The 24,470-nt window shown below is 38.9% G+C and overlaps 2 protein-coding genes and 1 long non-coding RNA gene across 8 annotated transcripts in view; 1 reads left to right on the top strand and 2 right to left on the bottom strand.

The window, feature by feature from the left end:
* Window positions 1-15,994: 15,994 nt before the first annotated feature.
* SPCS3 (signal peptidase complex subunit 3) lies at window positions 15,995-24,363 on the bottom strand. Its single transcript, XM_026105183.2, has 5 exons — window positions 23,996-24,363; window positions 21,353-21,426; window positions 18,531-18,607; window positions 16,960-17,075; window positions 15,995-16,447 (listed from the first exon to the last, which is right to left on the bottom strand). Exons 1-5 carry the CDS (start codon window positions 24,136-24,138, stop codon window positions 16,315-16,317), a joined length of 543 nt encoding a protein of 180 aa, XP_025960968.1. The 5' UTR covers window positions 24,139-24,363; the 3' UTR covers window positions 15,995-16,314.
* LOC112986102 (uncharacterized) lies at window positions 18,964-21,346 on the bottom strand. Its single transcript, XR_003259933.2, has 2 exons — window positions 20,344-21,346; window positions 18,964-19,557 (listed from the first exon to the last, which is right to left on the bottom strand). It is a non-coding gene; the product is annotated as an uncharacterized LOC112986102 (long non-coding RNA).
* ASB5 (ankyrin repeat and SOCS box containing 5) overlaps window positions 23,591-24,470 on the top strand; it is a 39,232-nt gene continuing 38,352 nt past the window's right edge. For all 6 annotated transcript variants that reach the window (XM_064510989.1, XM_064510988.1, XM_064510987.1 and 3 more), the window contains exon 1: window positions 23,591-23,723. The gene's annotated coding sequence lies outside the window, so the exon portion shown is untranslated. The remainder of the gene's footprint in view (window positions 23,724-24,470) is intronic.

Here is a 24,470-nt window from a genome sequence, read left to right as displayed (position 1 = left end):
AAAAATACCTTTGCATCAACAGGGAACAGGCGCTAGTATTCTCTCCTGCAGGAAAAGATCACACAGGACTACCAGCATGGTTGCAGACTGTGCTGTTAGCACCCCGAATGGTTGTCCACAGTTTTACATTTAAACCTGAACCTTCTCCTGGTGCATATTTTACATGCCATTATCTTGATCAGTACCAGGTGTTTTCAAAACTGTCAACGTAAGACCCTAGCGCCTAAGCTGAAAAGCCAGACTCAGGCCCAGGATTAACCATCTCATGCTGAGGATCAGTGACATACACGACTGCTGGGTAACAGCCTCCTCTCCTCTCCTCCTCTCCAAAAGTTTTCCCGGACGGACAGCCTTTACGGTCAGCCACTAGCGGGCTGAATGAGGCCCTGGTGCCCCAGGCTCACTGTGTCAGCAAGAAACTGCAGATCCCCAGCGACAGAGGCTGCTGGGGCTGATGCTCCTCAGACGGAGCTGGGTTCCCTAGCACTGTCTTGCTAAAGCAATGAAAGCTCCTGGGAGTCACAATCCCCAGCTCCAGCGCTGGGCACCCGTGGGTGCTGCCTCCCCCCGAGCTGTGGCGTGCGTCGGTGCCTTCCCAGCTCTGGGAGGGTCACTGCACCGCCTCCGGCCATGCTTGTGATGGGTTTACAGCCAACACTCCCACACAGAGAGGACATTTCCAAAGGGCTTGTCACAGTTCACACAAATTAATCGAGTGGCAGGGTTACTGCTAGCTGTCTCTTACTGCATTATTTGTTCCAAGCAATCTTTGAAACACAGTGCATCCCAGAAGTTATTTTGTGCATGTGTTGGTGGGCCCAGATACCTACGTCCAAGTTGTTTACAGGCTTTGGATCCAACCACCGAGAGTAACCTTGGGGCTGAACCTCTTGCAGTTCAGAGCTGGCCGAGGCCTGAGAGAAAGGAACGCAGGCCTAACCGCGCTGGAGGCTACAAGCGGGTAACACGGACCATCGCCAAACGCTAAGCACAGTTTTAAGCTGATGGTGATGAAAACATGACTAAAGAATAGTTACACTTTATTCATTCGAGGAAAACAGTGCGTACCAGTGATTTCTTTAATTCTCTTCACCACTGAGACGGTACTTCCTTCTGAGGCATAAGCTCTTTAGCCAAGGTGTCACGGGCAGCAGAAGTGTGCAAGATCTCACTCCAAATCTGTCACATTTACAGAAGGTCATCCTCTGTCATATCTTATCTGGGCTTAGCACTAGTGCTGGACATTTTATAAACACTACTGACATCTATTTGTAGCAGATATAGCCTTTGTCCTTCAATTTTGTTTTTGACCAAACCACTTTCCTGGTGCACGAGGTGGGAAAAACAAAAACAAAACAAAAAATCCACACACATTGTGGAAGAGGTGCAAAAAGCCCAGTACACATAGCTTTCCGTCTTTCTCTCATGTATACTGACAACACAATATTCTCTTAGGCCAGCCATTTTGAATGCCAGTTATTTTGGTCCTTTTTATTTACAGTAGCTAAAGTTGGATAAGGAGAGGAATAAAAATACTGGCTTGTTTCTAGTTCAACAGGAACCGTCAAGGCAGCAGTTCCCATTTCATCCCAAATCCTTTTTGTCGTTTTTACCAAGACTGCTTTGAGACTTGTGTTGCTGCATCACTAGCAATGGACTGGGGGTATCTTGTCTCTTTGCAAAGCAGCTGTTCCCACCTGGCATGGGTAAGCGTTCAGAGTATACACATAGTCTTGAAGAAGGAGGTCAATACAGTGATCAGTACAGAAACATCACCCTACTTCAAAGACAGTTATTTGTGTGCCACCACCCAAATATTTAGGAAAAATAGTTTTATTTTGTTTACTATAGGAAACATTTAGCTGACAGTTAATAAATGCATTGCAAATAGCTTTAAGGCAATTTTCAACAACAGCAGCAGACCATCAGAAAGAACAACAGGGATGATGTTGTCCAGTCTTTACCATTCTATACGATAACCTCTACCCATACAATTCAGAGTTAATAAATGGACTTACATTCGCAATGAATTAGGTTTCAAGCACTTACGAAGTAACCAACCACTGCTCCTAAAAGTTTTAAAATGCTGTACGATGGCTTATCATCTGTAACTTCCCCACCAGTCCACAAAAGAATTTGTAGGAGACAAGAATAAAGTCTCAGTGTTCCCACTCCAGTCATGGGCTTTACTGTAGATTCTCTCATTTGCAACAGAGTCTTGGTCAAGTCTTGGGATTAAACAGTACGCATATGTCACTGGGCATTTAGTGTCTAGAGAAGACAAATGAGTCAAAATGATGTGCATATGTACATAAATGATGTCCTTGATTTTATCATATTATAGGTGGCATTCATAAATATGTGACATATTCACAAATGTCACTAACAGTGGCAGGCAGGCTCAATCTTGAATACAAAGAAACCTGAAATCACTCAACTTAAATTCACTTAAGTCTAACAGATAAGAAACTGCACAAAAGCACTACGTATCTAAAGTTCAAATGAAAGTTTCTTCTACCCTATAGTGAAAATGGACAGTTTTCAGTTACTTTATAAAGCAAATGCCTGACATCTGCTGGTAATAATTATGTAGACTGGGTACTGGTGTATCAAGATCTCTTCAGTTTACTTTTCAGATTAAAGAAGATGCTTTAGAACATTTATATTATTGCACTGATGAGGTAAGGAGGTTTCAAAACTGATGTGCAAAAAAATTACTTTTAATTGCAAAATCCAGGATAGTGTCTTAGAATTTCCTACAGAATTTTCTGCAGAAGTGATCAGATCCAATCCTAAGAAAACAGAATTCCCCCCAATAGGACTGATATTTGTGCACATTGCTTTTAATAAGTTAGCATAAACAGTTCTAGTGCTATTGAAATTCACATTCGCCTTTTTTAGATTAAAAGTGTTTTAGAAAGCTATTTCCACACTAATATTTTAAGTCATGCAACCAAAAATATATAGTGGCTAACTGAAACAACAGGACTGCAGGAACACCCATGAAAAATGCTGACCTACAAAAGTCCAATTTGTGACAAATATTGCAAAATGTGTCTTTATTTAGGCAGACTTCTCAGGAACCAGCAAAAACATGGGAGATAATGAAGGATATTACACTGGGAGAGAGGGGGAAAGGGCACTGTCCCCAAAAATCAATAAACTACAGACTTTCAGTACTCCACCCTTTCATAAGTGGCACAGCCCCTTCCAAAATTTTGGGACTTGTCAGTCTATTGAGTCTATCTGAGTTAGACTTGTCTAGTCTAACTCATTTTTACAATATCTGAGCACCTGTGATTTTATGAAGCGACGGTATAGTGCCATGTCTTGGTAAAGTGTACTTCAGAGACTAATTTTGTCCATTTAATAAAGTCTAGGTAGAAAGAACCCTTAAAACTTTCAAAGTTAACAACTGAGCTTTATTAAAAGCCTGCATGGATAACAGAATAACAAAAGTCCATCAGTTGCAGAAATTGATCTTTCATTCCAAGCAAAAATAAAATTTTAGTTGAGAAGATTCTCTTCCACTCTAGTAGCATGACTATCAACCCAATGGAATAGAGGGAAAAAAAGTAAAAGCTACCGTTTCCACATATCTTCATTTTCTCATTTTTGAGCTCCTGACTGACCAAAGTAATACTAATAATTAAAATCCTGTAGAATATCTTCTGTTGAATCTCTGCATCATAATGTGCAATTCTGAAAGTGTTCAACGTAAAAACCGTAGTTTGCTACAATAATGCCATAAAGAGAGCACAAGAGTTACCTTGAATTTAATGATAAGTACATATAGGTTTTCTAAACTCAAATCATGTGCAATTTTCTTTGGCAGGAGGAAATCAAAAAAGTGGATGAATTTCCAAATCACTGAAGAGTACCAGACCGTCACTTAGCACAAAAGCCAGCAAAAAAAATTATTTGTCAGCTCCTTAGAGACTTGCAGTAAAATTTTTCAGTTGGTGTTACACCCACTAGAACTGGACAGACAAGTCTTAGTGTTTTACCCTGGTTCCCCAGATATGCAAACAGCACCGGGGATGTATTGCTAAAGTTCCCTCATGTTGACTGACTCGTAAAGGATTACGCTGAACTGTAGATGCGCACACACACACCCCTTGCAAAGTTATGTGGTCTCTCTGAAGGAATGAGCTAACAGCTTGTATGCTATGTTTTCTAAAAGAAGAAAATAATATATTTTTTCCTGTATATTTGTCTTATTTAAGAACCAAGTCTATCATGAATCCCCAAGCTACCGTTATTATTGTTATAAAAAAGCCCTCACCAGCAAAACTCAGTTACTCACTTAAACAGCTTTGAAAGACAGAATCCATTTTATGCAGGCACTGAGAGGAAGCTCTTACACAGCTGCTTAAACAAATCTTGTCATGAATTTCTTCATCTTTTAGCTGAAGAAAACCATCTTCAATTCAGCAAAATAACTCTTTAAAGAGATATCATTTCTGGGTCCTTAATCTTTGAGTTCTTTAAAGAAAGGCAATTTTTTTTGTTTCAACTCTACAAAAGTTCTTAAAAAAAATTGAGGAAGGGAAACTTTTTAAATTCATGCTGATCAGTAACTAAAGCAGCAAAGCGGAAGCAAAAAAATAAATAAGGAAAATTAATTACTGACATATGTAAGTGCTAAAAAAAAACCGTAAAAGCTAAAATGCGACCCGCACTATAATTTCATGGAATCATCATTTAGTAGTTTTACGTGAGAGCTCTCCACTCCCCCGCCATGTGCTTACAAGTCATCTATAATCTTCCCCCCCGCACCACCACCTGAGCCCTCCTTACAAGACGTCCCTGTGTCTGTTTTCCTCTTGATCCGACTCCATCCTAATTCCTGTTTGTGACTACAAGCATGGCCTAATCAAAATTCTTGCTCTCCCTTCCCACAGCATGCAGCAAGCACAGCTAAGTATGTGCAAGAGGACTAAGTGAGCAAAGAAAAAGCATAAGCTGTTTCTGAACCAATTAATGGTTAATTGATGACTGGTCCATTTATATAGTATGCAAAATACAATGAAAGGTCCACCATTATTTGTTCTCGTTAATATCAAAAATACAGAAATTTTGTAGTGCGTTAACAATTCCCTTTCCTGGTAGGATAACAACATCATTAACAAAAAAAAAAAAAAAAAAAAAAAGAAAAAAAGTGAGATGGGACTAATGAGTCTATTACATTATTTTGTCAAACATCCAGGAAACAAACAAACAAACTTTATCTAAAGACACTCACTGGCTTTGGAGAACATCCATGCGTCCCAACACCGAACTACCCTGTGATAATGCTGGCCTCTAAGAAGCAGCCTACAGTCCATTTCCAAGAAGTCAGCAGCTGCTTTTCAAATTTCTGATCAATAACTTATAAGAATGGAGAAAATAATGGTGCAGACTATTCACCAAGTCCAAAACAATACCTCTACATGCGTATGCCACCAAGTTTCTTTAATATTTTCTATAAATGTCCTTTTGAAAGGCTTGAGCATTTACAAGAACAAATCCCTTCCATTTTAAGAAAAGGAAAAATGTTAAATTTGCAATCCCTTTTACCTCAGAGACTTCAGACATGGTATAGCTCTGTGCTGGAATGGTACAATACAGAGCTGCTTTCCAGTATTTCCACTTATCTTTTATGCTTTTTTAAAAGATAAATAAGATAAGGTTGTAAATCTATACGGCAAGAAAGCACATTAAAATCAGCTTGTCGAGATAAAAAGATACTACACCCCACAAACACACTCCACATTTGGGTCAAAGCTGTTATTTTGAATTCTAAAACTAAGCGGCAGCACACACTTGAAGCAGCACAGCCTTCTGCTTTCAGACTTTCCAGCTTTGGTTACAGAAGACACACTTTGCTTTCTTGCAAAATTAGCTAAGCACCCTGTCGTAGAGCTATTCTACAAAGACAGACTAAGAATGATAGACTTTGCCACCTTGCTATCAAAAAAGCTCAGAAAGAAACCCTCGCAGGTAGAAAGTGACTTGGACACTTGACTCTGTGGCAATTCCAGATGCCAGAGCTTCAAAGAACCATTGACTACAGCAGGTTTTTTCTGAGACATAGCAGTTGGAGCAGGTCAGAATTTTTACTTCGTCCATCTTCTCGGGATTTCTATCAATTTTAAGCAAGACATTTCTTCAACCCAAACCCAAGGGTGAAACTCCACAACTGTGAGGAGTATAAAATATTTATTGGCCTTCTGTGAATTTCTGCCAAATGTTTTCAGTGACATATGCTAAATTGCATGTAACAAATTTTCTAACCACTTTCAGCTTGAGTCCAGAAAGTTCCTTTTAAATATAATCATTGGCAAAAAGCACTTGAACACCATTAGAAAGCAGTATTTATAACACTTTCTATTCAGTCCAGAACTATTACAGAATCAAGTTGTTCAGTTAAACCCAGCTTCAGATCTGTACTTAAGATTATGCAGATATTATTGCTCATGTACTTATCATGTTGCATGCATTTATGCAACAGGATACCTTCTGGGAACAAGACTAAATTAAATACACTGAAGGAAACTTGCATAAACTGGGAAGAATATAAATATCGCAGAACCCTACTGATTGATAAATCAGCATCTTATCGCTGAGGCTATAAAAACAACCAGAGCCATCTTTAAGTCATTCATTTAGTCAGTGGTTCAAGACATGAGTACCTAGATTTCTAATAAAGATTAACTGGATGGGAACTAAAACTAAATACTCTAATGAGAGTACTTCATAAAAAACCCTACTCTTTGTTATCTGATATTACATTCTGTTTTTACATGTGTATGCAATTTTTTAGTCTAGAAGGCAATAAAAACAAGATTATTATAAGTGTCCTCTTTAAGAAGTACAGATGGTTAGCTCCTACATCTGAATTACTCCTGGAAAGATCACCTCTCCATCCATCCTGCTTCTCTAGTTACTCCAAAGCAAAAATTAAGCATGCTACAGATAGAGATTTGTTTTAACTTTTTTCAGTGTCTGGAGCTCTTGCTGCCAGCTCTGTGTCCGTACGGTTACATTTAGTAAAAAAAGACGGTATTCCTAAAGCATATTACAAGGTCATATCCATTACAAACATCCGAAGAGTTAATGGGTCTATTGTCTAATCACTGGCAACCAAAATGTTGGGGTCCTAATTCAGTTTCAGGGAACTTCTCTCTTACCCTTCCTAGCCCAGTGCAGCCCCATCACAGCGAAGAGGAGGGTGCTGCTTCATCCCCCACAGAGCCGCTGTACCCCCCGCCCTGAGGCGGGCCAGGGACGCCGGCGGGCCACAGCTGCTGCCTCTGCAGTACAAGGCAGACACCGACTGCTGCCGCCACCAAAACCCGCAAGAGAAACACAAAACCAGGACAACCTCTAAAGCCCCAGTCTGATCTATACCATCCCTTTTTACACAGGCAAGATCTGTCACACTTCAATCACTGCAGATAGACTTTGGCCCAAGCTGTTATTTCCATCGAGAGTCCCATATCTTGCTAAACAATTGATGTTAATCTGAGAAAGCTTTTCTTAATGGGTAATTTAAAAGTTAAATTTTAATAAAGATTAATGAAATGGGAAAGGAGGCAGTTCAATAATTGTTTGGAATAGCCCCAAAAAGCTCACTCTCCAGAAATGCATGAAGACAGATATTCCTTCATTTCAGGGGTGACACATTAAGAAGATCAAGACTTCAACACAACACAAATTAAGAGTTCAACACAAATACATTAGAAATAACATATTCTACTCCCATCTCCAAGAGACAGAGTGCTTATTTTTCTTCCTATGTGCAGTGATGTGTCACATATTCCGAGACCTAGAACTCAGGTACTCTTAAATGCACACTCCCATAAGCCATATATTTAGAAAACCCATTTTTGTACTTTGCACTTCAAGATAGATGTGAAGTGAATGCAGGGAGTCCACCGTCAAAAATTGTTTACAGAGCACCCCATCCATGACTTCTCCAGAACCACATACACAGGAAGAATTATTTAACATGATTTACTACCTACATTTGCTTGCATCTCCAGAAAACTATAGCTTCCACCCCTGAACATAATCTCTGAATTTCAGTAAGCATAAATCTTATTTTATCACCCACATCACTAACGAGTAGTGAACTAGCACTAGATCTGGGGCTGGCAGAGGGAAGCTCAGTGTAGTCTTCCAGTCTGATATTACACTACCTGTAGTGTTACAGGGTTACACTATCTATGGGTAATCTTCCAAACAATTTTACAATTATCTTCCTATCTGCAAGTATTTTCCCCTTAAAGGGGCCTTTTCCCCATAGCTCATTAATATCATGGAAGACAGTGTCAAGAGTCTTATTTCAACCAAGATATCATGATACTGTCTTACATATTTTTAGAGATACTCCTTTGACTTACTCTTCATTTGGTTCTTAAATGCCTCTTAAAAGCTGAGTGGCAATGAGATTCTCCATTTAGGAGCGAGACTTGGCAAAAGAGAGAAGTTACAATGGAGCAAAGTTCATTTTTCATCTGGAAGTGGGTCAGACCTTAAGCAGCCAGATAGTCCTTATAGGAAGCTCAGATGATATATGTGATGAAGGATATAACTTGAAATAATTTAATTACGGCTTTAAACTGCACAAATCACTTTACTTCTGCATCTTGGTTTTCTTACATGTAAAAAACCAAAACCAAAACACAAAGAAGAGGAACGCCAGCAGTGGCTGCTACCACATGCATAGCTAAACTGCAGGTGCCAGTGCTCCTCTGTTTTCCACTAAGCTCAGGTTCTCAAAGCAAAAAAATAAATGAACAAATACTATTTAGTGGGAGATAGAAGAGAAACTTTGGCCATCTCCTGCTTTCAGAATTATAAGAGGAAGAAAAAAGGGGAAGGAAGTTAACTCCTAGAAATAAAATTAGAATAGAACAACAACAAAGAGAAATTTAAACAGCTGCAAACTCTTCACTTTTACCTCCTAATCACAGCTAAAATAACTTCATCTTAATCTTCAGTTACTACCTCACACAGAAAAAGAGCTTTCCTCCCCACCTACCCCATGGACCACTCACAGCTACTTCTAATACCGATCTCTCTTGAAGAAAACTCTTTTCACACTTAAGCCATAGTCTCACTTCCCAGGTCGCGCACCCCACAGACACGATTATCTTCCATAGCCACATCCAGGCCCCTTCTCTTGCTCACACCAGCCCTCCCCGAAACCTCCCCGCAAGTCAGATCTAGCTCATTCCCCCCACCACAAGCACTCAGGACCTTACCTGTTGCCAAACTTGAAAAACACTAGTGTGGCAAGAAGAAACCCCAAGCAAGAAGCCAGTTTGAGTTAGTAACGCTGCACCCGCTCTCTCTGTTGCCCCAGGGAAATGGGTTGTGGAGGAGGTTCAGTCACCAGCGCTTGCCCGCAGGCACCTGTGTCCCCAGGCGGCAGGCAGCCGGCCCCAGCTGGGCTCCCACCACCACCAGTAAGCCCAGCTAGTGCTGCACCCTGTGTTTGACACAGTAGCTTGCAAAAGCACTTCCAAAACAGCCTAAGAACACCAGCCTGTCTCTGGAAATACAGATCTTTTTTCCTCATACAGCTTTTGGAGGTCACTGGATTACAAATGCAAAATGAATGACAGTTACTACGAACAAATATAAGGGTGTAAGGTAAACGTGGCTACAAATTACAAAAATGCTTGCTCACTAGCACAGCTCTCGAGCACTGGAAATAAGTATATCCTCTGTAATCCACCTCTGCCACAAACGGTTTTAAAGGAGGGCCAGGCTTTTATTCATAACAAATGGCTGACAGCACCACTAACAAGAGCGAGGCAGTACAGCCAGAAACCCCATCATAGTCACAGGTGAGGTTGGTGTGCTTCATTAGCACTGCACTTGGGGCAGGGAAGAGGACAGGAGGTCAAACAGCAGTTTGGACCATACCTGAGTTTCGAACTATTCTTATTGGTATAGTATCTGCAATCTCACGAGGATAACCTGCGTTGCAGCTAAGTGCCTTCTGTAGGAGACTCCTCCAGCAAGAATACTCTCCTTTTTGGAAAAACTAACAAGGAACACCAAACCATCTCGCGAGGCTGCAAAGCACTGGGGTCTGCCTATATGGAAGAAAGGCAGTGCTCATCACAGTCAAAAACGGAACATTTAAAAGAAACCTTTCTCAAGCCTTTTCAGTACTTGACACTTTAAAACTGCAGCAGAGTGTTGGCTTTATTCAAATGTAAGAAAGTACTAATTTTAAGAAAGCTGTTGTTCAATAATCTCCTAAAATTAAAGCGTGGCAGAATCCTGCCTTGTTCAGCATCTGTGTTCCAGCTAATCAATGTACAAAAGCAGAAAAATCTGTGCATAATCCAATCCTCCACACCTAATTTATACTAAATTCTCTTACAGGTACAGAGGCCACAGAGGAGCTAAAGAAACCTCAAGCATTGTTGCTAGATTTAAAAGATTAGATTTTTCACTTCACTTCTACAGCAAAAAAAGGAATGTGTAAATTCCACACAAATCAGACACGCTATACTGAAAAATTAAAGGTGTTTGAAACAGCTTCACAAATATGTAATAAATTACAAGCTAAGTCTCAAAGAAAAATTGATTATTCCTATTCTAGAAACAAAATAACTTCCCAATAGTTAAAGTCAAAAAAGGACTTAAAAACTACAGATAAATTAAAATAGACTAAAAAAATCCAAAATATATTGCTATGTAGAGAGTCTTACCAGTACGATAAAGACAGATTGAGAGGATTCATGTGATAATGAAGCTAAACACCATCTTAGTAGCGATCTCCCACCAAAGCCCCATTTGTAATCAATAAAGAGCAAATTGGAGGCAGCACGAGTTGTTCCTACATACTGCATTTTGGTCGGTTATTTTTATTCTGAATCAAGTGATTTGTAATTCTTGATAGTGTTAACATATTGATTCAGAGGTTTATTTCCTTAGTAGCTTATACAAAGAGAATTTAGAATTTTATAATTAAAACCTTAATTGTTCAGAACACCGTAGGAGTATGGAGTAAACAGAAAAGAGACAGAGAAGATTCTGATTATCTTCCTGGGAAAACAAAAGTGAATTAAGAACTGTTAATTAAGAACAGCTATTAGCAGACAAACTAAATATTAACTTGCATAACAGTGTAACACTACATTAGGGGAGAAAGAAAACTCAGCAGTGGCATGCCGAGGTTATATTTACCTCTTTAAGAATTCCCAGATTCCAAAAAAAGTTGCAGTGAACACAGCTGAGAGTGTTCCCAGGGGAGTGGTGGAGAGCTCCAGAGAAAGACCCAACAGAAAGCAGTTTGGCTTGTTTAAGCTGCCTTTTTTTTTTTTTTTTTTTTTTTTGAATAAAACTATGTCTGGTCTGGTTAGTGTAATTCAAATATTTACATATGTGCTTAGAATGGGATACTTCATGCAAAAAAGTATATGCCTGTTTATGTGTTTGCATGAACTGTTTTACTGAAAAAATCTCAATTTTCTTCCAAAATAAAGAAGCCAAAAAATTAGAAAAATCCTTAAATTTAAAAGTTCTTAAAATACTTGTTTTCTGTGTGGTTTCTGACACAAATTTGGAGAAGATATTGCTCTTCCATTACCAGCATTTTCTATCTAAATTGTTTTCATTTTATAGAACTGTTTCTGCAAAACTTCTCTGTATATCCTTTTCAGAAGGATAACATTTTCATTGTTTGTAATCCAAAGATATTGAAGGAACCCCATTTGAATCGGCATAGAAGCAATATAATAATCAGCTGCAGTTTCTTTGTTCAGAAGAAATTTACTAAAAGAATAAACAAACAGAATAAAGTAATTTACATTCTAACTGTTTTTCTATTTTCAATATCTGTAGTGTCAATCCATAATTACAATTGGGTATGCTGGGAACTAGAGGTTTAAACAGAGATTTTAAACAGTTATTTTCCTTTCATCCACATCTTGCTTTCTGTTTCATATTGCATGCTTTTAACAGCAAATAGAAACTCAAGCTTCTTTAAGAGTTTGCATTTTTTGGTCCTAAAACAAGAATGCCTGTCTCCAATTCCTCAATAAATTGCTATCTGAAATGCATCAGAAGTGGTTTTGGTTCAAAAGGGTTTCAGGCCTTTTAGCATTAAGTAAATCACAGTTGCTAGAGAATACATTTGTATGCATAAGTGTATAAAACATCGTTATTTAGTTAGGAACACATCAAAGAGAACAATCAGCTGTTGGTAGTAATTCTTCTTTTTATAAGATGTACCAGAAGAGAAGATATGTACTATGTCATTTATTTCCCTAAAAGAAAATTCTTTTTATGCATGGATTGAGAATTATCACAAGATAAGAGTCATCAATTTACTTTTTAATAGGCTTTAAATAGAGGAGCTGAGGAGTTTGCTTCCTTACTCCCTGAACCAAGAGAACAGAGAGCCTCCTGTCCCGCTCTGTGGCTGCAAAGCTGAGAGCAAGCAATTATGGCATCATGTAAGTGCTCATCTACACTCGCCTTGCCCTCACGATGAAGCCAAGTTCTCCTTTCTAAGAACTTTACAAAAAACTCAGTAATGGTTTCTTCATCTCTTAAGGCTACTCAGTGCTATCAAAATCAAACTGATTATATATACTGATATATACTCTTTTCCGGGAAAGCTTAGAACAGCATCAAGCACTATCTCAAAACTGTGCTACAGTTTGCTGGCAGGAATATACCATTTCTCCTGAAAGAAGGTAGATTTATCCATGATGTTTTAGACAGTATTTCTAGTTAAAGTATCTCTGTCACTGACAGCCTTTAAATTCATTAGAAGAGGGCTACCAAAGGCATCCAGGAAAAAATGGTTGAACGCCAAGCCACAAGATATAAGCTTCAGTAAACATTTTGGAAAATAACTTACAAATAAAATCAACCACATATTTCTCAATGAAAACAAACCATTCATCCAATTATCTCTAAAAATAATTAAGCTTTGTTTTCCTTCTGTGTGCTAGTATTAAATTCTGTGTAACACTTCTTTAAACCAATATATGGATTTCATATCGAAGCACAGAAAAAAACAGGATGGTATTTCACAGTGGCTGATTATGCTAGTCTTTGGAAAACAGCACTTGTTCAGAAAACTGAAATTCACATAAGTATGCTGGGTGACAATGAAAAATTGTCCTAAAATATTGCTGTGAAAATATTTTCAGATTTTTGTAAACAGCAAAGAGAGTATACCTACTTGTAGCCCAAGTAAATAGCAATTCAGAGATAATTCATAAAAATTTAAGTCCCCTTTTTAAAAGCAAATTGGTTTTCTCAAGATCAATAGCTATTAGGTCAGTTTACTACAGAATGGAAGACTACATTTACCCCCCCCCCCCCCCCCCCCGCAGTCAAAAGCAGGGTATGGAGTTAAAAATCCCTTTTCAAAGGTAGTGAGCTCCTTTCATTTTCACCTTAAATCCAGCAGGTGTGCTGATTGCTTTTTTCCTGTTTGATTGTGGGTCTTTTTGTGTTTTCTTTTTTGAGCAGTGCTTTCAGTATGAATACCACTTTCACTGAAAATCATAACAGTATACACCAGTTTACCTAGGGTCATATCAGGGTTGTCTCCCTACAGACCAAAAGACACCCAACCCTTCCTCTAGCTATTCTACAATCTGTGTTTTACGCCCCAGTTAAGAATTACCTGTTACCTAATACACACGCTGTTTGCATTCCAGTATTCCTGGCTCTAGCCTCCTCTCCTCGTTTGCACCCTTGCTACTCAAAACAGTGTTTTCTGCAGAAAATAGTTGTGTGTTAGTTGTATGCCAATAGTGCAGTGATGCCAGCAAGTGCAACTAGCGGGCTCATTAATACTAGCAGGAAAACTGCTGCAAGTACAAAGTTCAAGGCAAACAGGCCACAGAAACACACATCCAACCTCTGCTGCATTTTGAAGTTTGCTCTAGGCATGAATCAGAGCCACTGCCAGACAGACAGTGCTGCAGTGCTTCTGCAGTCCCCTACTCCAACAGTGCCTTGAAGGACAGTACCTGGACCAATTCAGCACATACCCTCAACACAAAATACTAGGACAGTATTCATCTAACCATTCCAAAGGAACAGGTGAACAAAAATATGCATGTTTTAGCTAAGAAGGAACACACTTAGCAATCAGCTACTTTACAAAGCATGGTCACAATTTTCAAGTGTAAACTTGAAAGTCAAGACTTAACAGTGTTAAAATTACAATTAAAATTACACACCTTACAAATATATGAAAGTGCTGAGCATACTCTGAAAAAAAATTCATTTAGTATCTCCAGTTTAGCAAATAAAAAAGGACATATAAAGGCCAAGGCACCTTTAGTGGGTTTTTTTTCCACTTTGGGGGCAAGGGAACATGCAGAGAGAAGAAGGGAGAGAGATAATTAGTACACTTTTAAGGATAAAAATACATCATAGAAAGTAACATCTGTAGCCAAAGTATTCCACTACCCTTTCCATGATGATGGACATTACATCCTTCAGAGGAAAATTAAAGCTATGGAACACCAGGTTATGAAGAACAATCTCCCTAAGGGAAGTTTCTTATTACTTGTAGCTGTCCCATTGCAGTTTAATAGCAAAAGAGAACATTTACATGCACACAGTTTTAGCTCTACATAGCTTGTCTAAATATTATACAGGAAGCTAGAGTTCTGTCTTGAATTCAAACATCCAATTTCAGTAATTGTATTCTTGTTTAAAATGTAGAACAAATTAAAATCAATGACCAGCTTTCTATCTAGACATAATTCAGTATTCTGTCTTCATCTTTTTCACTATTTGTCTTCCAATCTTTACCTTCCACTCTTCTGTATCTCTTCTTCTGAAGGTCTGTCACATTGCAATTATCTTCAGCTTCTGTATTATTGTTCATGATTTCTAATACTAAAACCTCTATTTTAGCTTTACCTTCAGACTATATTTGCTTTTATTGAAAATCCCCACCCCATTCAGAACATTCCATGTGTTTGGCAATAAATCAACTTCTAATAAAGTATTTATTATTAGAAATGAAACTCAGGTCTACCAATATTTGCTCAAATTCTGTCAGGAAACTAATACTGGCAATGTGCCCCTCCTTCTGGATAAAAATCACTACTTATTCCCAGTAAGGAACACCAGTTGATTAGTATAAACCATCATTATTGTCAAGACCCAATCCTTATACCCTGCATTTTTTTTTCCTCTCCATCCAACTATGAGGAGGGAGGAAGGACGCAGAGAGCAGGATGTGCTGCCACAGATAACCCACATTTTTTTCAGTAGAGGCACTGACTGAAATTCCTTATGAAACTTCTACAATCCTATCTTTCCTGGTTGGCGCAAATCAGGGACTGGCGCAAATCCAGGTAAACTTACATCCAAACCCAAACTGATAAATCTGTCTAGGCTCCTCCCTTATACTGCTCTCAGAAATCCTCTATTTCTTAAATATTTTCCTAGACTCTTTTGGAGAACATCTGTCCATTCCTAGCTAGGCCCTTCCCATATCTAGTTATCCCAGCAAACCCTGTAAAAAGTATGTTCATTTTTCTTGCTGAGTAGATCCCAGTTAAAAAAAAAAAAAAAAAAAAAAAAAAAAATCGAGCAGTTGCAGTGTAGAGAGCTTGTTAAAAAGCATTTTTTAAAGCTGATTTATGCTTAATACACTGAAAAATATTTTTTATTCTAGCAATCAGCTGCATTATCATCCATGTTATATGCAGTTACTAAAGTGCTTTATAACATAGAACTGCAAGCTTGTTACGTTAATGCACTCAGATGAGATCTCCAAGCCAACAGAAATCACAAACCGTCATTTTTCAAAGTAGCTGTTGGCAGCTCTAGAAAGCAGCAAGTCTACCCCACTGTAACATGCTATGCATGCATTTAGCAAAAGCTGTAAAACAGAATAGCCAGTTCCTTCAGGCACACATAGAAATTTGACTCTGAAGAATGTATTTAATTTGTGTAGAACTCATATAACTATTACAGCACTTTAAAAAACAAATCAGGCTAGTTTCTGGTTTTAAGATGTTTATTTAAAAGAAAGGTAGACCTTTACCCAGGTGGCCATCAAAGAGAGTCCTCAGTTTTCCAAAAATAAAAGAAAAACCCCAAACTGTAACTCAGCAATGAACTTTTCCTTTAAGTTTCAGCTTCAATGTTTTATTTTAAAAAAAGGATTGAACTTTCATTTCCCTTTCCTATGCTGTTAGACCTGAGGAAATTAAGTACCTTTTATTGGAGAGTTGCATGGGATGGGAGAAGAAACCGCAATAAAATTTATTCACAATATACAAGTATAAAAATATGTTGCTTAGGATTCAGTATTATAATTTAATAACTTTTTGTTGTTTCATAGGTATCTGGGAAAGGAACAGACACATGTCCTGACCCTGTCACAAGAGGTAGAATGCCAGCATTTGGTACAACGTTCCAGGAGAGAGTCAAAGTGACGTTCCTGTTTCCCCTGCAAAATCAACAAAGAGTATCAGCACAAATACTTAAAGTAATTAATTTAGTTAACAAATACTCAGATTAACTAATTTAGGATACAAATAGCTTTCCTGATCCAGAAACCATGGGCTTTTGAATTTCACATAAGGATGAAGTAACTTCCTATTTTCACAAAGTTACTTCACAAAATATTGCCTATTCAAGATAATATTTCTACTATTATCCAACTCCAACGGAGTTAAGTGCCTGCCATGGCTGGCAGCACAGAACCAAACCCGCAGATAGACAAAATGTCAGAAGCAGCAGCCCCGCAGCCTACTGCTCATATTAGCTGTTTTCTACCCTACAGAAACAGAATGTGACCTTGGGACATAAGGTATCCCACAAGTCAAACTTCAAAGATGCAACAGACTGAAACAGTGTATCAAAAGAATATAGTTTCCTTACCACAGCAATACCGAGAGAGATGTAAAATGCAAAGTAAGTAAATCAAGTTGCTATGAAGAAAAATAGTGATTTACTTACTTGAGACCATTTCCATCATCAAAGAAAAAGTATTTTGACTTCATATCTTTTAAGAAAAGCCTTGGATTATCTCCCCTCAAGATGATCTTGTCCCAAAGGACCACCTGGTTCAGAGCCTAAGAATACAATTATAATTAAATCAGCAAGCTAACTTAACAGAGCATATCCAATAACTGAAATTTCACAGCATTATCCACCTAGAAAACCTGAATTTGAAGAACATGCTTGAAATCCATAAAAATAATTTAACAAATAATGCATGGGGGAGGTGGAAGTACTACTAAACAATGAAGCGTGGCACAGATAATGAACAGAAACAATAACAAAACAGTTCAATAAAACATGATGAAACTATTTTAAGGATCAGAAGATTTCAAAAAGACTACAAAGTATGATGGATGTTCCTTCTGAATAGTAAAGATAAGCTGCTTTTCTTTTTTAAAAGCAGTATTTAGACTTCGGTTCACATGAAAGATTTGAATTGTACTATCATGACACTGCAAAGGTATTTAAATTTTTGCTGGCTTTAACGGAAAAAAAGTTTGTTTGAAATGCAAGCATAATTACAGGAGTTGTATGAATACCTCAAAAATACATATCCCAAATTCTTAAATATTTGAAACTGTATACTGTTCTTTTGAGCTAATTACCCAGTAAGGATGACATATTGTTTACAATCCTATTTAGTAACTTATAGTTCCACTTAAAGTATTTCTCAGTGTGCTTATCTGTGAGAACTAGCATAAAAGTAAGCTAAATATGAAACAAGATAATGAAGTCATGGTCACCAATAAAGAATCCTATACAAACAGAAATATCCCCCAGAATCTATAAAATAATTAAGTTTTTTTTTTTTTAAAAAGGAAGGAGTAAGGAGATAGTTTGTGCAGCAAGTAAAAAAAATCCAAGCATTCACTCCATCCTTGCAACATGACCACACTAGCTTAAACTAGAACTCACTGTTGCCATGGCAATATGGTGTTTTATTAAAATAATTAATTTCAATAAACTGTTCCACACAGCTCCTGTCAGGTAAACGAAAAAAGCCTGCAGATATCCAAAGTGAAAATCTGTAACAACTGATGGAACAAAGGTCACCATTGTGAGAAATCAGTCAAGATAATGCAAAAGCATCATGGGGCATGGGCAAACATTTCTGCGAGTCTGTATTCTGTGATCTACAAACAAAAAATCCGCTACACCTGACAGGACCAAAGGCTACTGCATCCTATCTCTTAACAACGGTCAATTGCAAAAAGTTAGGGAAAAGTACAACAAAAAGAACAAATAAGTGAAAATAAGTAATTTACAGTCCACTATTGTAAGTGAATGACAAGGCTTACATTACTCTTCTCCCCCTCTGCTGGGGGCATATTAAGTCAAGTTTCATCAGTTTTTAAACCTCCTACCCACTCCAGTTAAACTGTTGAAATAAATCATGAAGGCCAGTGAAACCAGTCCAAGCTGGTAGGAAATACTGGTGCCTTAGTTCTTCCCAACAGCACTACAGGAGGTTAAAAATAGCTGCAGAACAAAATGGGTAATAGCTTTGACTTTTTTTTGATACTTACATTGTTTTTTGTTGAATATTCTGCAGACAAATATAGAAACAATTGTTTAACATTCCAGTCAAATATACTCTGCAGATGTATCAGAGTTAAGAAAAATAACACATTGTACTTACATAACCTGATTTTTTTACTAGATCTAACTAGACTAAGATAAATTGCAGTGAGTTTACATTTCAACATCCCTCATCTCATTTATAAATCAGTGCATTTCCAAGAGTCCTAGCAGATACTTTCATCACTTAAATTAGCCAAAAAAACCCAAAACAAAAAACAACACAGAATTAGATTTCATTACAGAGATATGATTTCCTCAGATGTTTCCAGAGATCTGTATTTGGCATTACAAGCTAGTAATCAGAATCTACTGCTAGTTAGTCTACTATAAAACATTAAACATAAGAGGCAAGACAAAATTATTTACTAAATGTCTTCAGGCTATTATTTACACCGAAAGAACACTGATGTCTAACTATGGACCCAGATTCAATAGCATTAGACAATATATAAATACATATGAAATGGGCAGAGTGCAGTATTATAGCCTCAAAGAGCCTGCAATATCCACATTAAAAACAAAAAAAACAAAAAACCCCCACAAAACAGATGAGAGGAATACCATATTGAAAGCAACATTATGAATTATCAACTTCATTTACCTACGTACTACAAGGAAAAACAGCCTATCAGACTGTTAAGAAAAATGCTCAAATTTCTGATCGACAGTAAAGAACTGACAACTACTATTTGAGATTGCCTGTGTAATAAAACTATTTGATACTTGAAATACTTGTCTGTTTATTTAACAATAAAATGCATCATGTGCAACTGCTAAGGAAAATACCATTTAACTGACAATGAAGATTAGCTGTTAAAGTCTTTTTTCATTCCTGACACACAAAGATATGCTTTCTTTTCTGTTCCATTTTCCATTACCTCGACAAATAAATGAAAGAGTCCCTGGGCCAGCCTCCAAATCTCTCTTCTATCTTGTCCTGTTTATCCCAAGTCAGAATCATGCTTTTAGCCTCTAACTCAAAAAAGAAGGAAAGAGTTAACTAATTGATTGCTGTTTCCACAAGAAGAACTGGAACTATTTTACTTTAATATTTTTAGTCATCTGACTGAAAATGACAAATGATGTTTAAATGATGTTTAAAAAAAAAAAAACACACACAAAAAAGACATCTCATTCTCCATGAATTAAATATGTTAACAAGAGTTTGTGAGAACTGTCTCTTCTCCTTCCTTAGTTGCTTTTTGTAACAGTCATTTTATTTAATTTGAACTGGGACTAACCATGTGTCTCCTTTGTAACTAGAAGAACAAATGTACCAATAACCTTTTACAACTTTTATCTAAAAAAAAAAAAAAAAAAAAAAAAAAACAAAAAAAACAAAAACAAAACAAACAACTCCTCCCCAAAGTTGTATTTTACAACTCCAAACACTGTGGAGCAGCAAGATTTATTACTATTGGGCACAAAAGATTAACTAAAGATTAACATAAATAAATTTAATACTACTGCTACTAAAAAACCCCACCTATTAAAACATATAATGTTTGATGTCCACATATTGCAGACTAATTCTTTTCGAAGAATGCTTCTTCCAGAGGTCTTTTCTCCCCCTCCCTCTTTCCCCCCCAACAGCATACGATTCAATTTTTCTGCTTTAAAAGAATTTTAAGTCTCTGCTTTTTTTATACATATAAGCATTTCAGAGGTAAAACAGACTTAAGAGTTCACTTCCACTGTGCTTCCAGATGATAAAGCCCCTCATTCCCGCGCATCAAAAACCTGCAAAATCCAATTAACCTGTTTATCCAGCTTTCACATCCATTCAAGATTTATATTTTGCTTGGTTTGCTTTACACAATGTATTATTCTCCACAACAGGAAAACTGAAGCACAGAGGAAATCAATGTCATGCCTAAGGCAGTGGCAAAAAATGGGAGATGGAGAAAATCTTAGCAATCTCAAATCAGTTGCAAAACAAGGCTTAGTGTAATGACTTAACTGAGGTAAAACATGCTGCCTCATCTTTGGTAGTGGTTTCTGCAGAAAGTACAGAATTTTTATTTCAAGATTCCAGATCGTAAGAATGATTCCCTTCTATTGTCATATAATACATCCAAAACAAAATCAAACAAATCCTCACACAACCCCGACCCCATCAAATAAAAAGCAGGCTATCAGGAAAACCAAGAAGAAAAGCTGCACAAAGATAGCAGCAATGAGAAAGAATGTGACTAATTTTGTAGAACTTCATATGCTTCTTGATGAATTTCCCACTACTCTTTCATAATTTAATATCTAAGCAAGTAAAGGACCACGACTACTTTTTATTTTGAAAGCAAGACACGTACTTGTACATGGCTATGAGGAAGACAGAATTTTGAAAGCCATGCCCTCACAACCAAATGGGTTTGAAAGCTGCATCGGAGTTCTTTAGGTTCAGTATGACAGTCAAAATAACACGTTATGTAATCCCTAGAATTAATTCACACCTCAAACCAGCAATACAAACCTCACTTAACAGTACTGTCACATTTCATTACAGAGCTCTATTTTAAAAGCAGGCATAATGAAGAGAGGAAATGACTCGCTCCATATCATTTACCAGCCACAGAACAGATATTCTAAGTCCTAGTTTACTGCCATAGCTATTTAAAATATTATCTTTCACTGCTTTAAATTTAGATTTCAAGACAAATTGCTGTTTTTCCCTCAAGTCCTGAATATCTGAAGATTATAAGGTAACAAAAATAGATGTCAAGATGTTCTTATTTCAAACATTTGCAAACCATTTTTTCATTAAGGATATCTGCAGTAATGTCAAATGTGACGAATCCCAGATCACTTCTTTCTCTAGGTCCAGTGAAATCTTCTACATTTTTTCTAAGATAAAACAAAACACAAAATTACCTTTTCTCATTATTTCTCTTGCATATTTTACATAAATGATAATTCTTGCTACATAATCTCTTCATCCATTTTCTGTACCTTCTTTTAAAGGTTTTTGGCTACAATGTAATCACATAATAAAATAATATCTGCCTCCTGGAAGGCCTGGAGACACAGTTTTGAATGAGATGCCTTTGCACCACAGTAGTCTACAAAAGTTATAGAAATAGCGTGTGGACTTTTTCCTGTTTACAAAAATCTATATCCATCTGTATCTAAATTGCACTACTTTTGATTATAGTAAAGTATGTTAGCCATCCCCAAATATACAAAGCTGACCAGAACATCAGCAGCATAGTTGTCTGCTGGCAACCATTTTCAAAGTTATTTCTGGACTTTCTATGAAAAAGGCCTCTAGTGCTCATTCTCATAAAGGCTGTCTGACCATTTTGATAAACTGGGTTTTATGTTTGTAGTTCACACAACTTACAAAATTTCCCTCTGGCACATACAGTTATTAAGTAGTAGCATAAGGAAAGCGCTTATTTTCCTCTCTACTTTATCTAAATAATGCAGTTTTGACGCCCAGGATTTTATTACAAATCCGCATTTGGAGAAATATCCAACATAATCATATTAAACTGCATTGGAAAAAGAAACTGGAAACCAACACTGAAAGACAGCAGATACTTTCAGATGTATTCACAAAGTTCAGCAATTTACCAAATCTACTACTTATAATTAGGAATACCATAAGCAGGTTGGCAATGAACTCTGATTCTTAACTCCTAATGTAACAGAGAGATTTTAGGAATTATGAACTTGTCAGTTACACTTATTCCAGTCTGAAAATACCATTTCATGAAAACTAAGTTTAGTGCTCTCAAACAACAACAATTACAAATCAACCAGTTAAAAAAAACCCCAACTTTTAGAGACAGTATTTAAAAAAACCACCACCAAACCCTCCCTGTTTAAGATTAGCTACAAACTTCCATTGCTTTGCAAAAAATCATTATCTTTATAAGTAATAATTCTTATCAGGAATGTGACTTCATTTCAGAATCACTGTCAATCTGGCAGCATAATGGGCCTCAATCTAGGGTCTGCAGATCACTTGCAAGGAGTTCAAGAATAGCTGCTAAAGTATGCCACTTTCATTAATACCAGATCTGTGCACCACTGAAGCCACCGGCAGTGCAAATTTCATCCGGGTTAAGCATTAGTATGACATCTCTCATCTTTTCAGTTTGCCAGAACACTCAAAATGTGCTTTTATGTCAGCTTTACGCTATTTGAAGGAGTAGTCCTCAATCCATCCAAAAGATGATTGCAGTTCCCACTCTTCATGAATACACATCTCCCCTTTCCAACTCAGCCATCCACTCCTATCACTTACCTTGGGGTAGCTTCAAAGCTCATCAGATTGCTCCATGAGCTGCTTTAACTCACTAACCCGACAAACCCAGCAAAAAAAATGGACACATTTTGATGGGTTAGTGAGTTAAAACAGCTCAAAAAAGTATCCAGTGAACCCCATTTCCATGTGCAGCTCTAGTAAAGGACCATGCAGCTAGAAGCAGCAGCAAGACCTCCACTTTTCTGATGGTGGGAGCTAGCTATTGCATCTGTTCTGCTACTTGTGAAACTACAGCCCTTCATGTAATACATACTTATCTAGTTGGAAGTTTTCTGTGACAGAAACTCTTGGAGGAAAAAAAAATTTGCAAAAAAAGTTCTGTTGGCACAAGCCCACATCAGCACTTTTTGTCAGGTGGGCAAAACGCTTTCAATATGGTATTTTACACCTGGTGCAGTTCACAGGAAGATGAGACCACCCAAGTAAGTCTACTGTCACTGAATCCACAAACAAGGGAAATTCATTACCATGGGAAAAATCTGAGGGAAGTAATAACTAAAAAAACTGCACTATGGAGATAAACTATATGTTCATTTAGGAGCTTGCCCCCCCAAAAAACTGTCTAAGAGGGAGATCCCTTGTTGCATACACTCGGCTCCCCTGTAAGTCACTACCGTGTTACAGAAAACCCGGCTGGTGTTCTCAAGCGAGCAAGTGTACGCGTTTACCCAAACAGCTCCCGTTAACACACTAATGAAGTTAGCGGTTCAACGCGAAGCCCAGCGGAACCAGGAGGAGAGGGCTGCAGGCGCGGGCCCGCCCGCCCGGGGGCGGCGGAGCGCCGTCGTGTGGCTCCCTCATTGGCCCCGCGCGGACAGCGGGGCAGGAAGCGGAGACCTCCGCGGCCCTCGCCGAAACACCAGTGGGCCCGGTAAGTGGCGCGGAGAAGGAGGGCAGCGGCCGGCGGCAGGAAGGGCTTGGCACAGCCCGGCGAACGGGGGGCCAAGCCGGGCTGCCTCGAGGCAGCGGGCCCCAACGGCCGTTCCCCGTGGCCGCAACGTCCCCTCGCGCGCCGCCGCCAACGGCCGTAACGTCCCCGGGGAGCAGCCACCCGCCCCGGCGGGCCCCCGAGCCCACAGCGCAGCTCCTGCCCGCTCCTCGGGGGGAGCCGAGCGGCGGCCGCGCCGCCCGCCCCGCACTCACAGTACGACCCGGGAGACGGCGATGCTGACGGGCACGCTGCGCTCCTTGAAGGCGGTGGTGATGAAGCAGCCGAAGGTGAGCGCCGCCATCACGCTCAGCGAGAAGGCGAAGAGCGAGTTGGCCCGGGACAGCACCGTGTTCATCTCTCCCGCTCGGCCCGGCCGCCGCGCCACGCAGGCTCCGAGGCTCCCGGCCCGACCCAGCCGCAGCTCCGAGGCGGGAGATGGAGGGCGGCTCCACGGGGCCAGGCGGCGCTGGGGCACGGTGGGAGGCGGGCGGCGGCGGCCTTCCTTAGGCCCGCAGAGGAAGAGGCGCTGCGGCGCGCGCGCGGCCGGCGGGGGAAGGTGCGGCCCCGCCGCGAGCCCGCCCAGCCGGGGGGCGGGGCCTGCCGCGACCGTTAGCACCGACGTGGCCGTGCGCCCCGCGCAGCCTGACGGCCTCTCGGCGTCTCCCCAGCCCCGCAGCCTCCGCTGCC

Source organism: Dromaius novaehollandiae, chromosome 4 (genome assembly GCF_036370855.1).
Source record: "Dromaius novaehollandiae isolate bDroNov1 chromosome 4, bDroNov1.hap1, whole genome shotgun sequence".
Lineage (NCBI taxonomy): Eukaryota > Metazoa > Chordata > Aves > Casuariiformes > Dromaiidae > Dromaius > Dromaius novaehollandiae.
This window is presented reverse-complemented; position numbering and strand designations above follow the sequence as displayed.

Excerpts from the sequence above, each read along its gene's own strand:
- SPCS3 (XM_026105183.2), bottom strand. The coding sequence starts at position 24,138 with ATGAACACGGTGCTGTCCCGGGCCAACTCGCTCTTCGCCTTCTCGCTG. Across the intron at positions 18,608-21,352 it reads CACATTTGACATTACTGCAG|ATCTGCAGAGTATATTTGAC; the intron begins ATATCCTTAATG and ends TAACTCTGATAC. Across the intron at positions 16,448-16,959 it reads GATGATGGAAATGGTCTCAA|GGGAAACAGGAACGTCACTT; the intron begins GTAAGTAAATCA and ends TTGATTTTGCAG.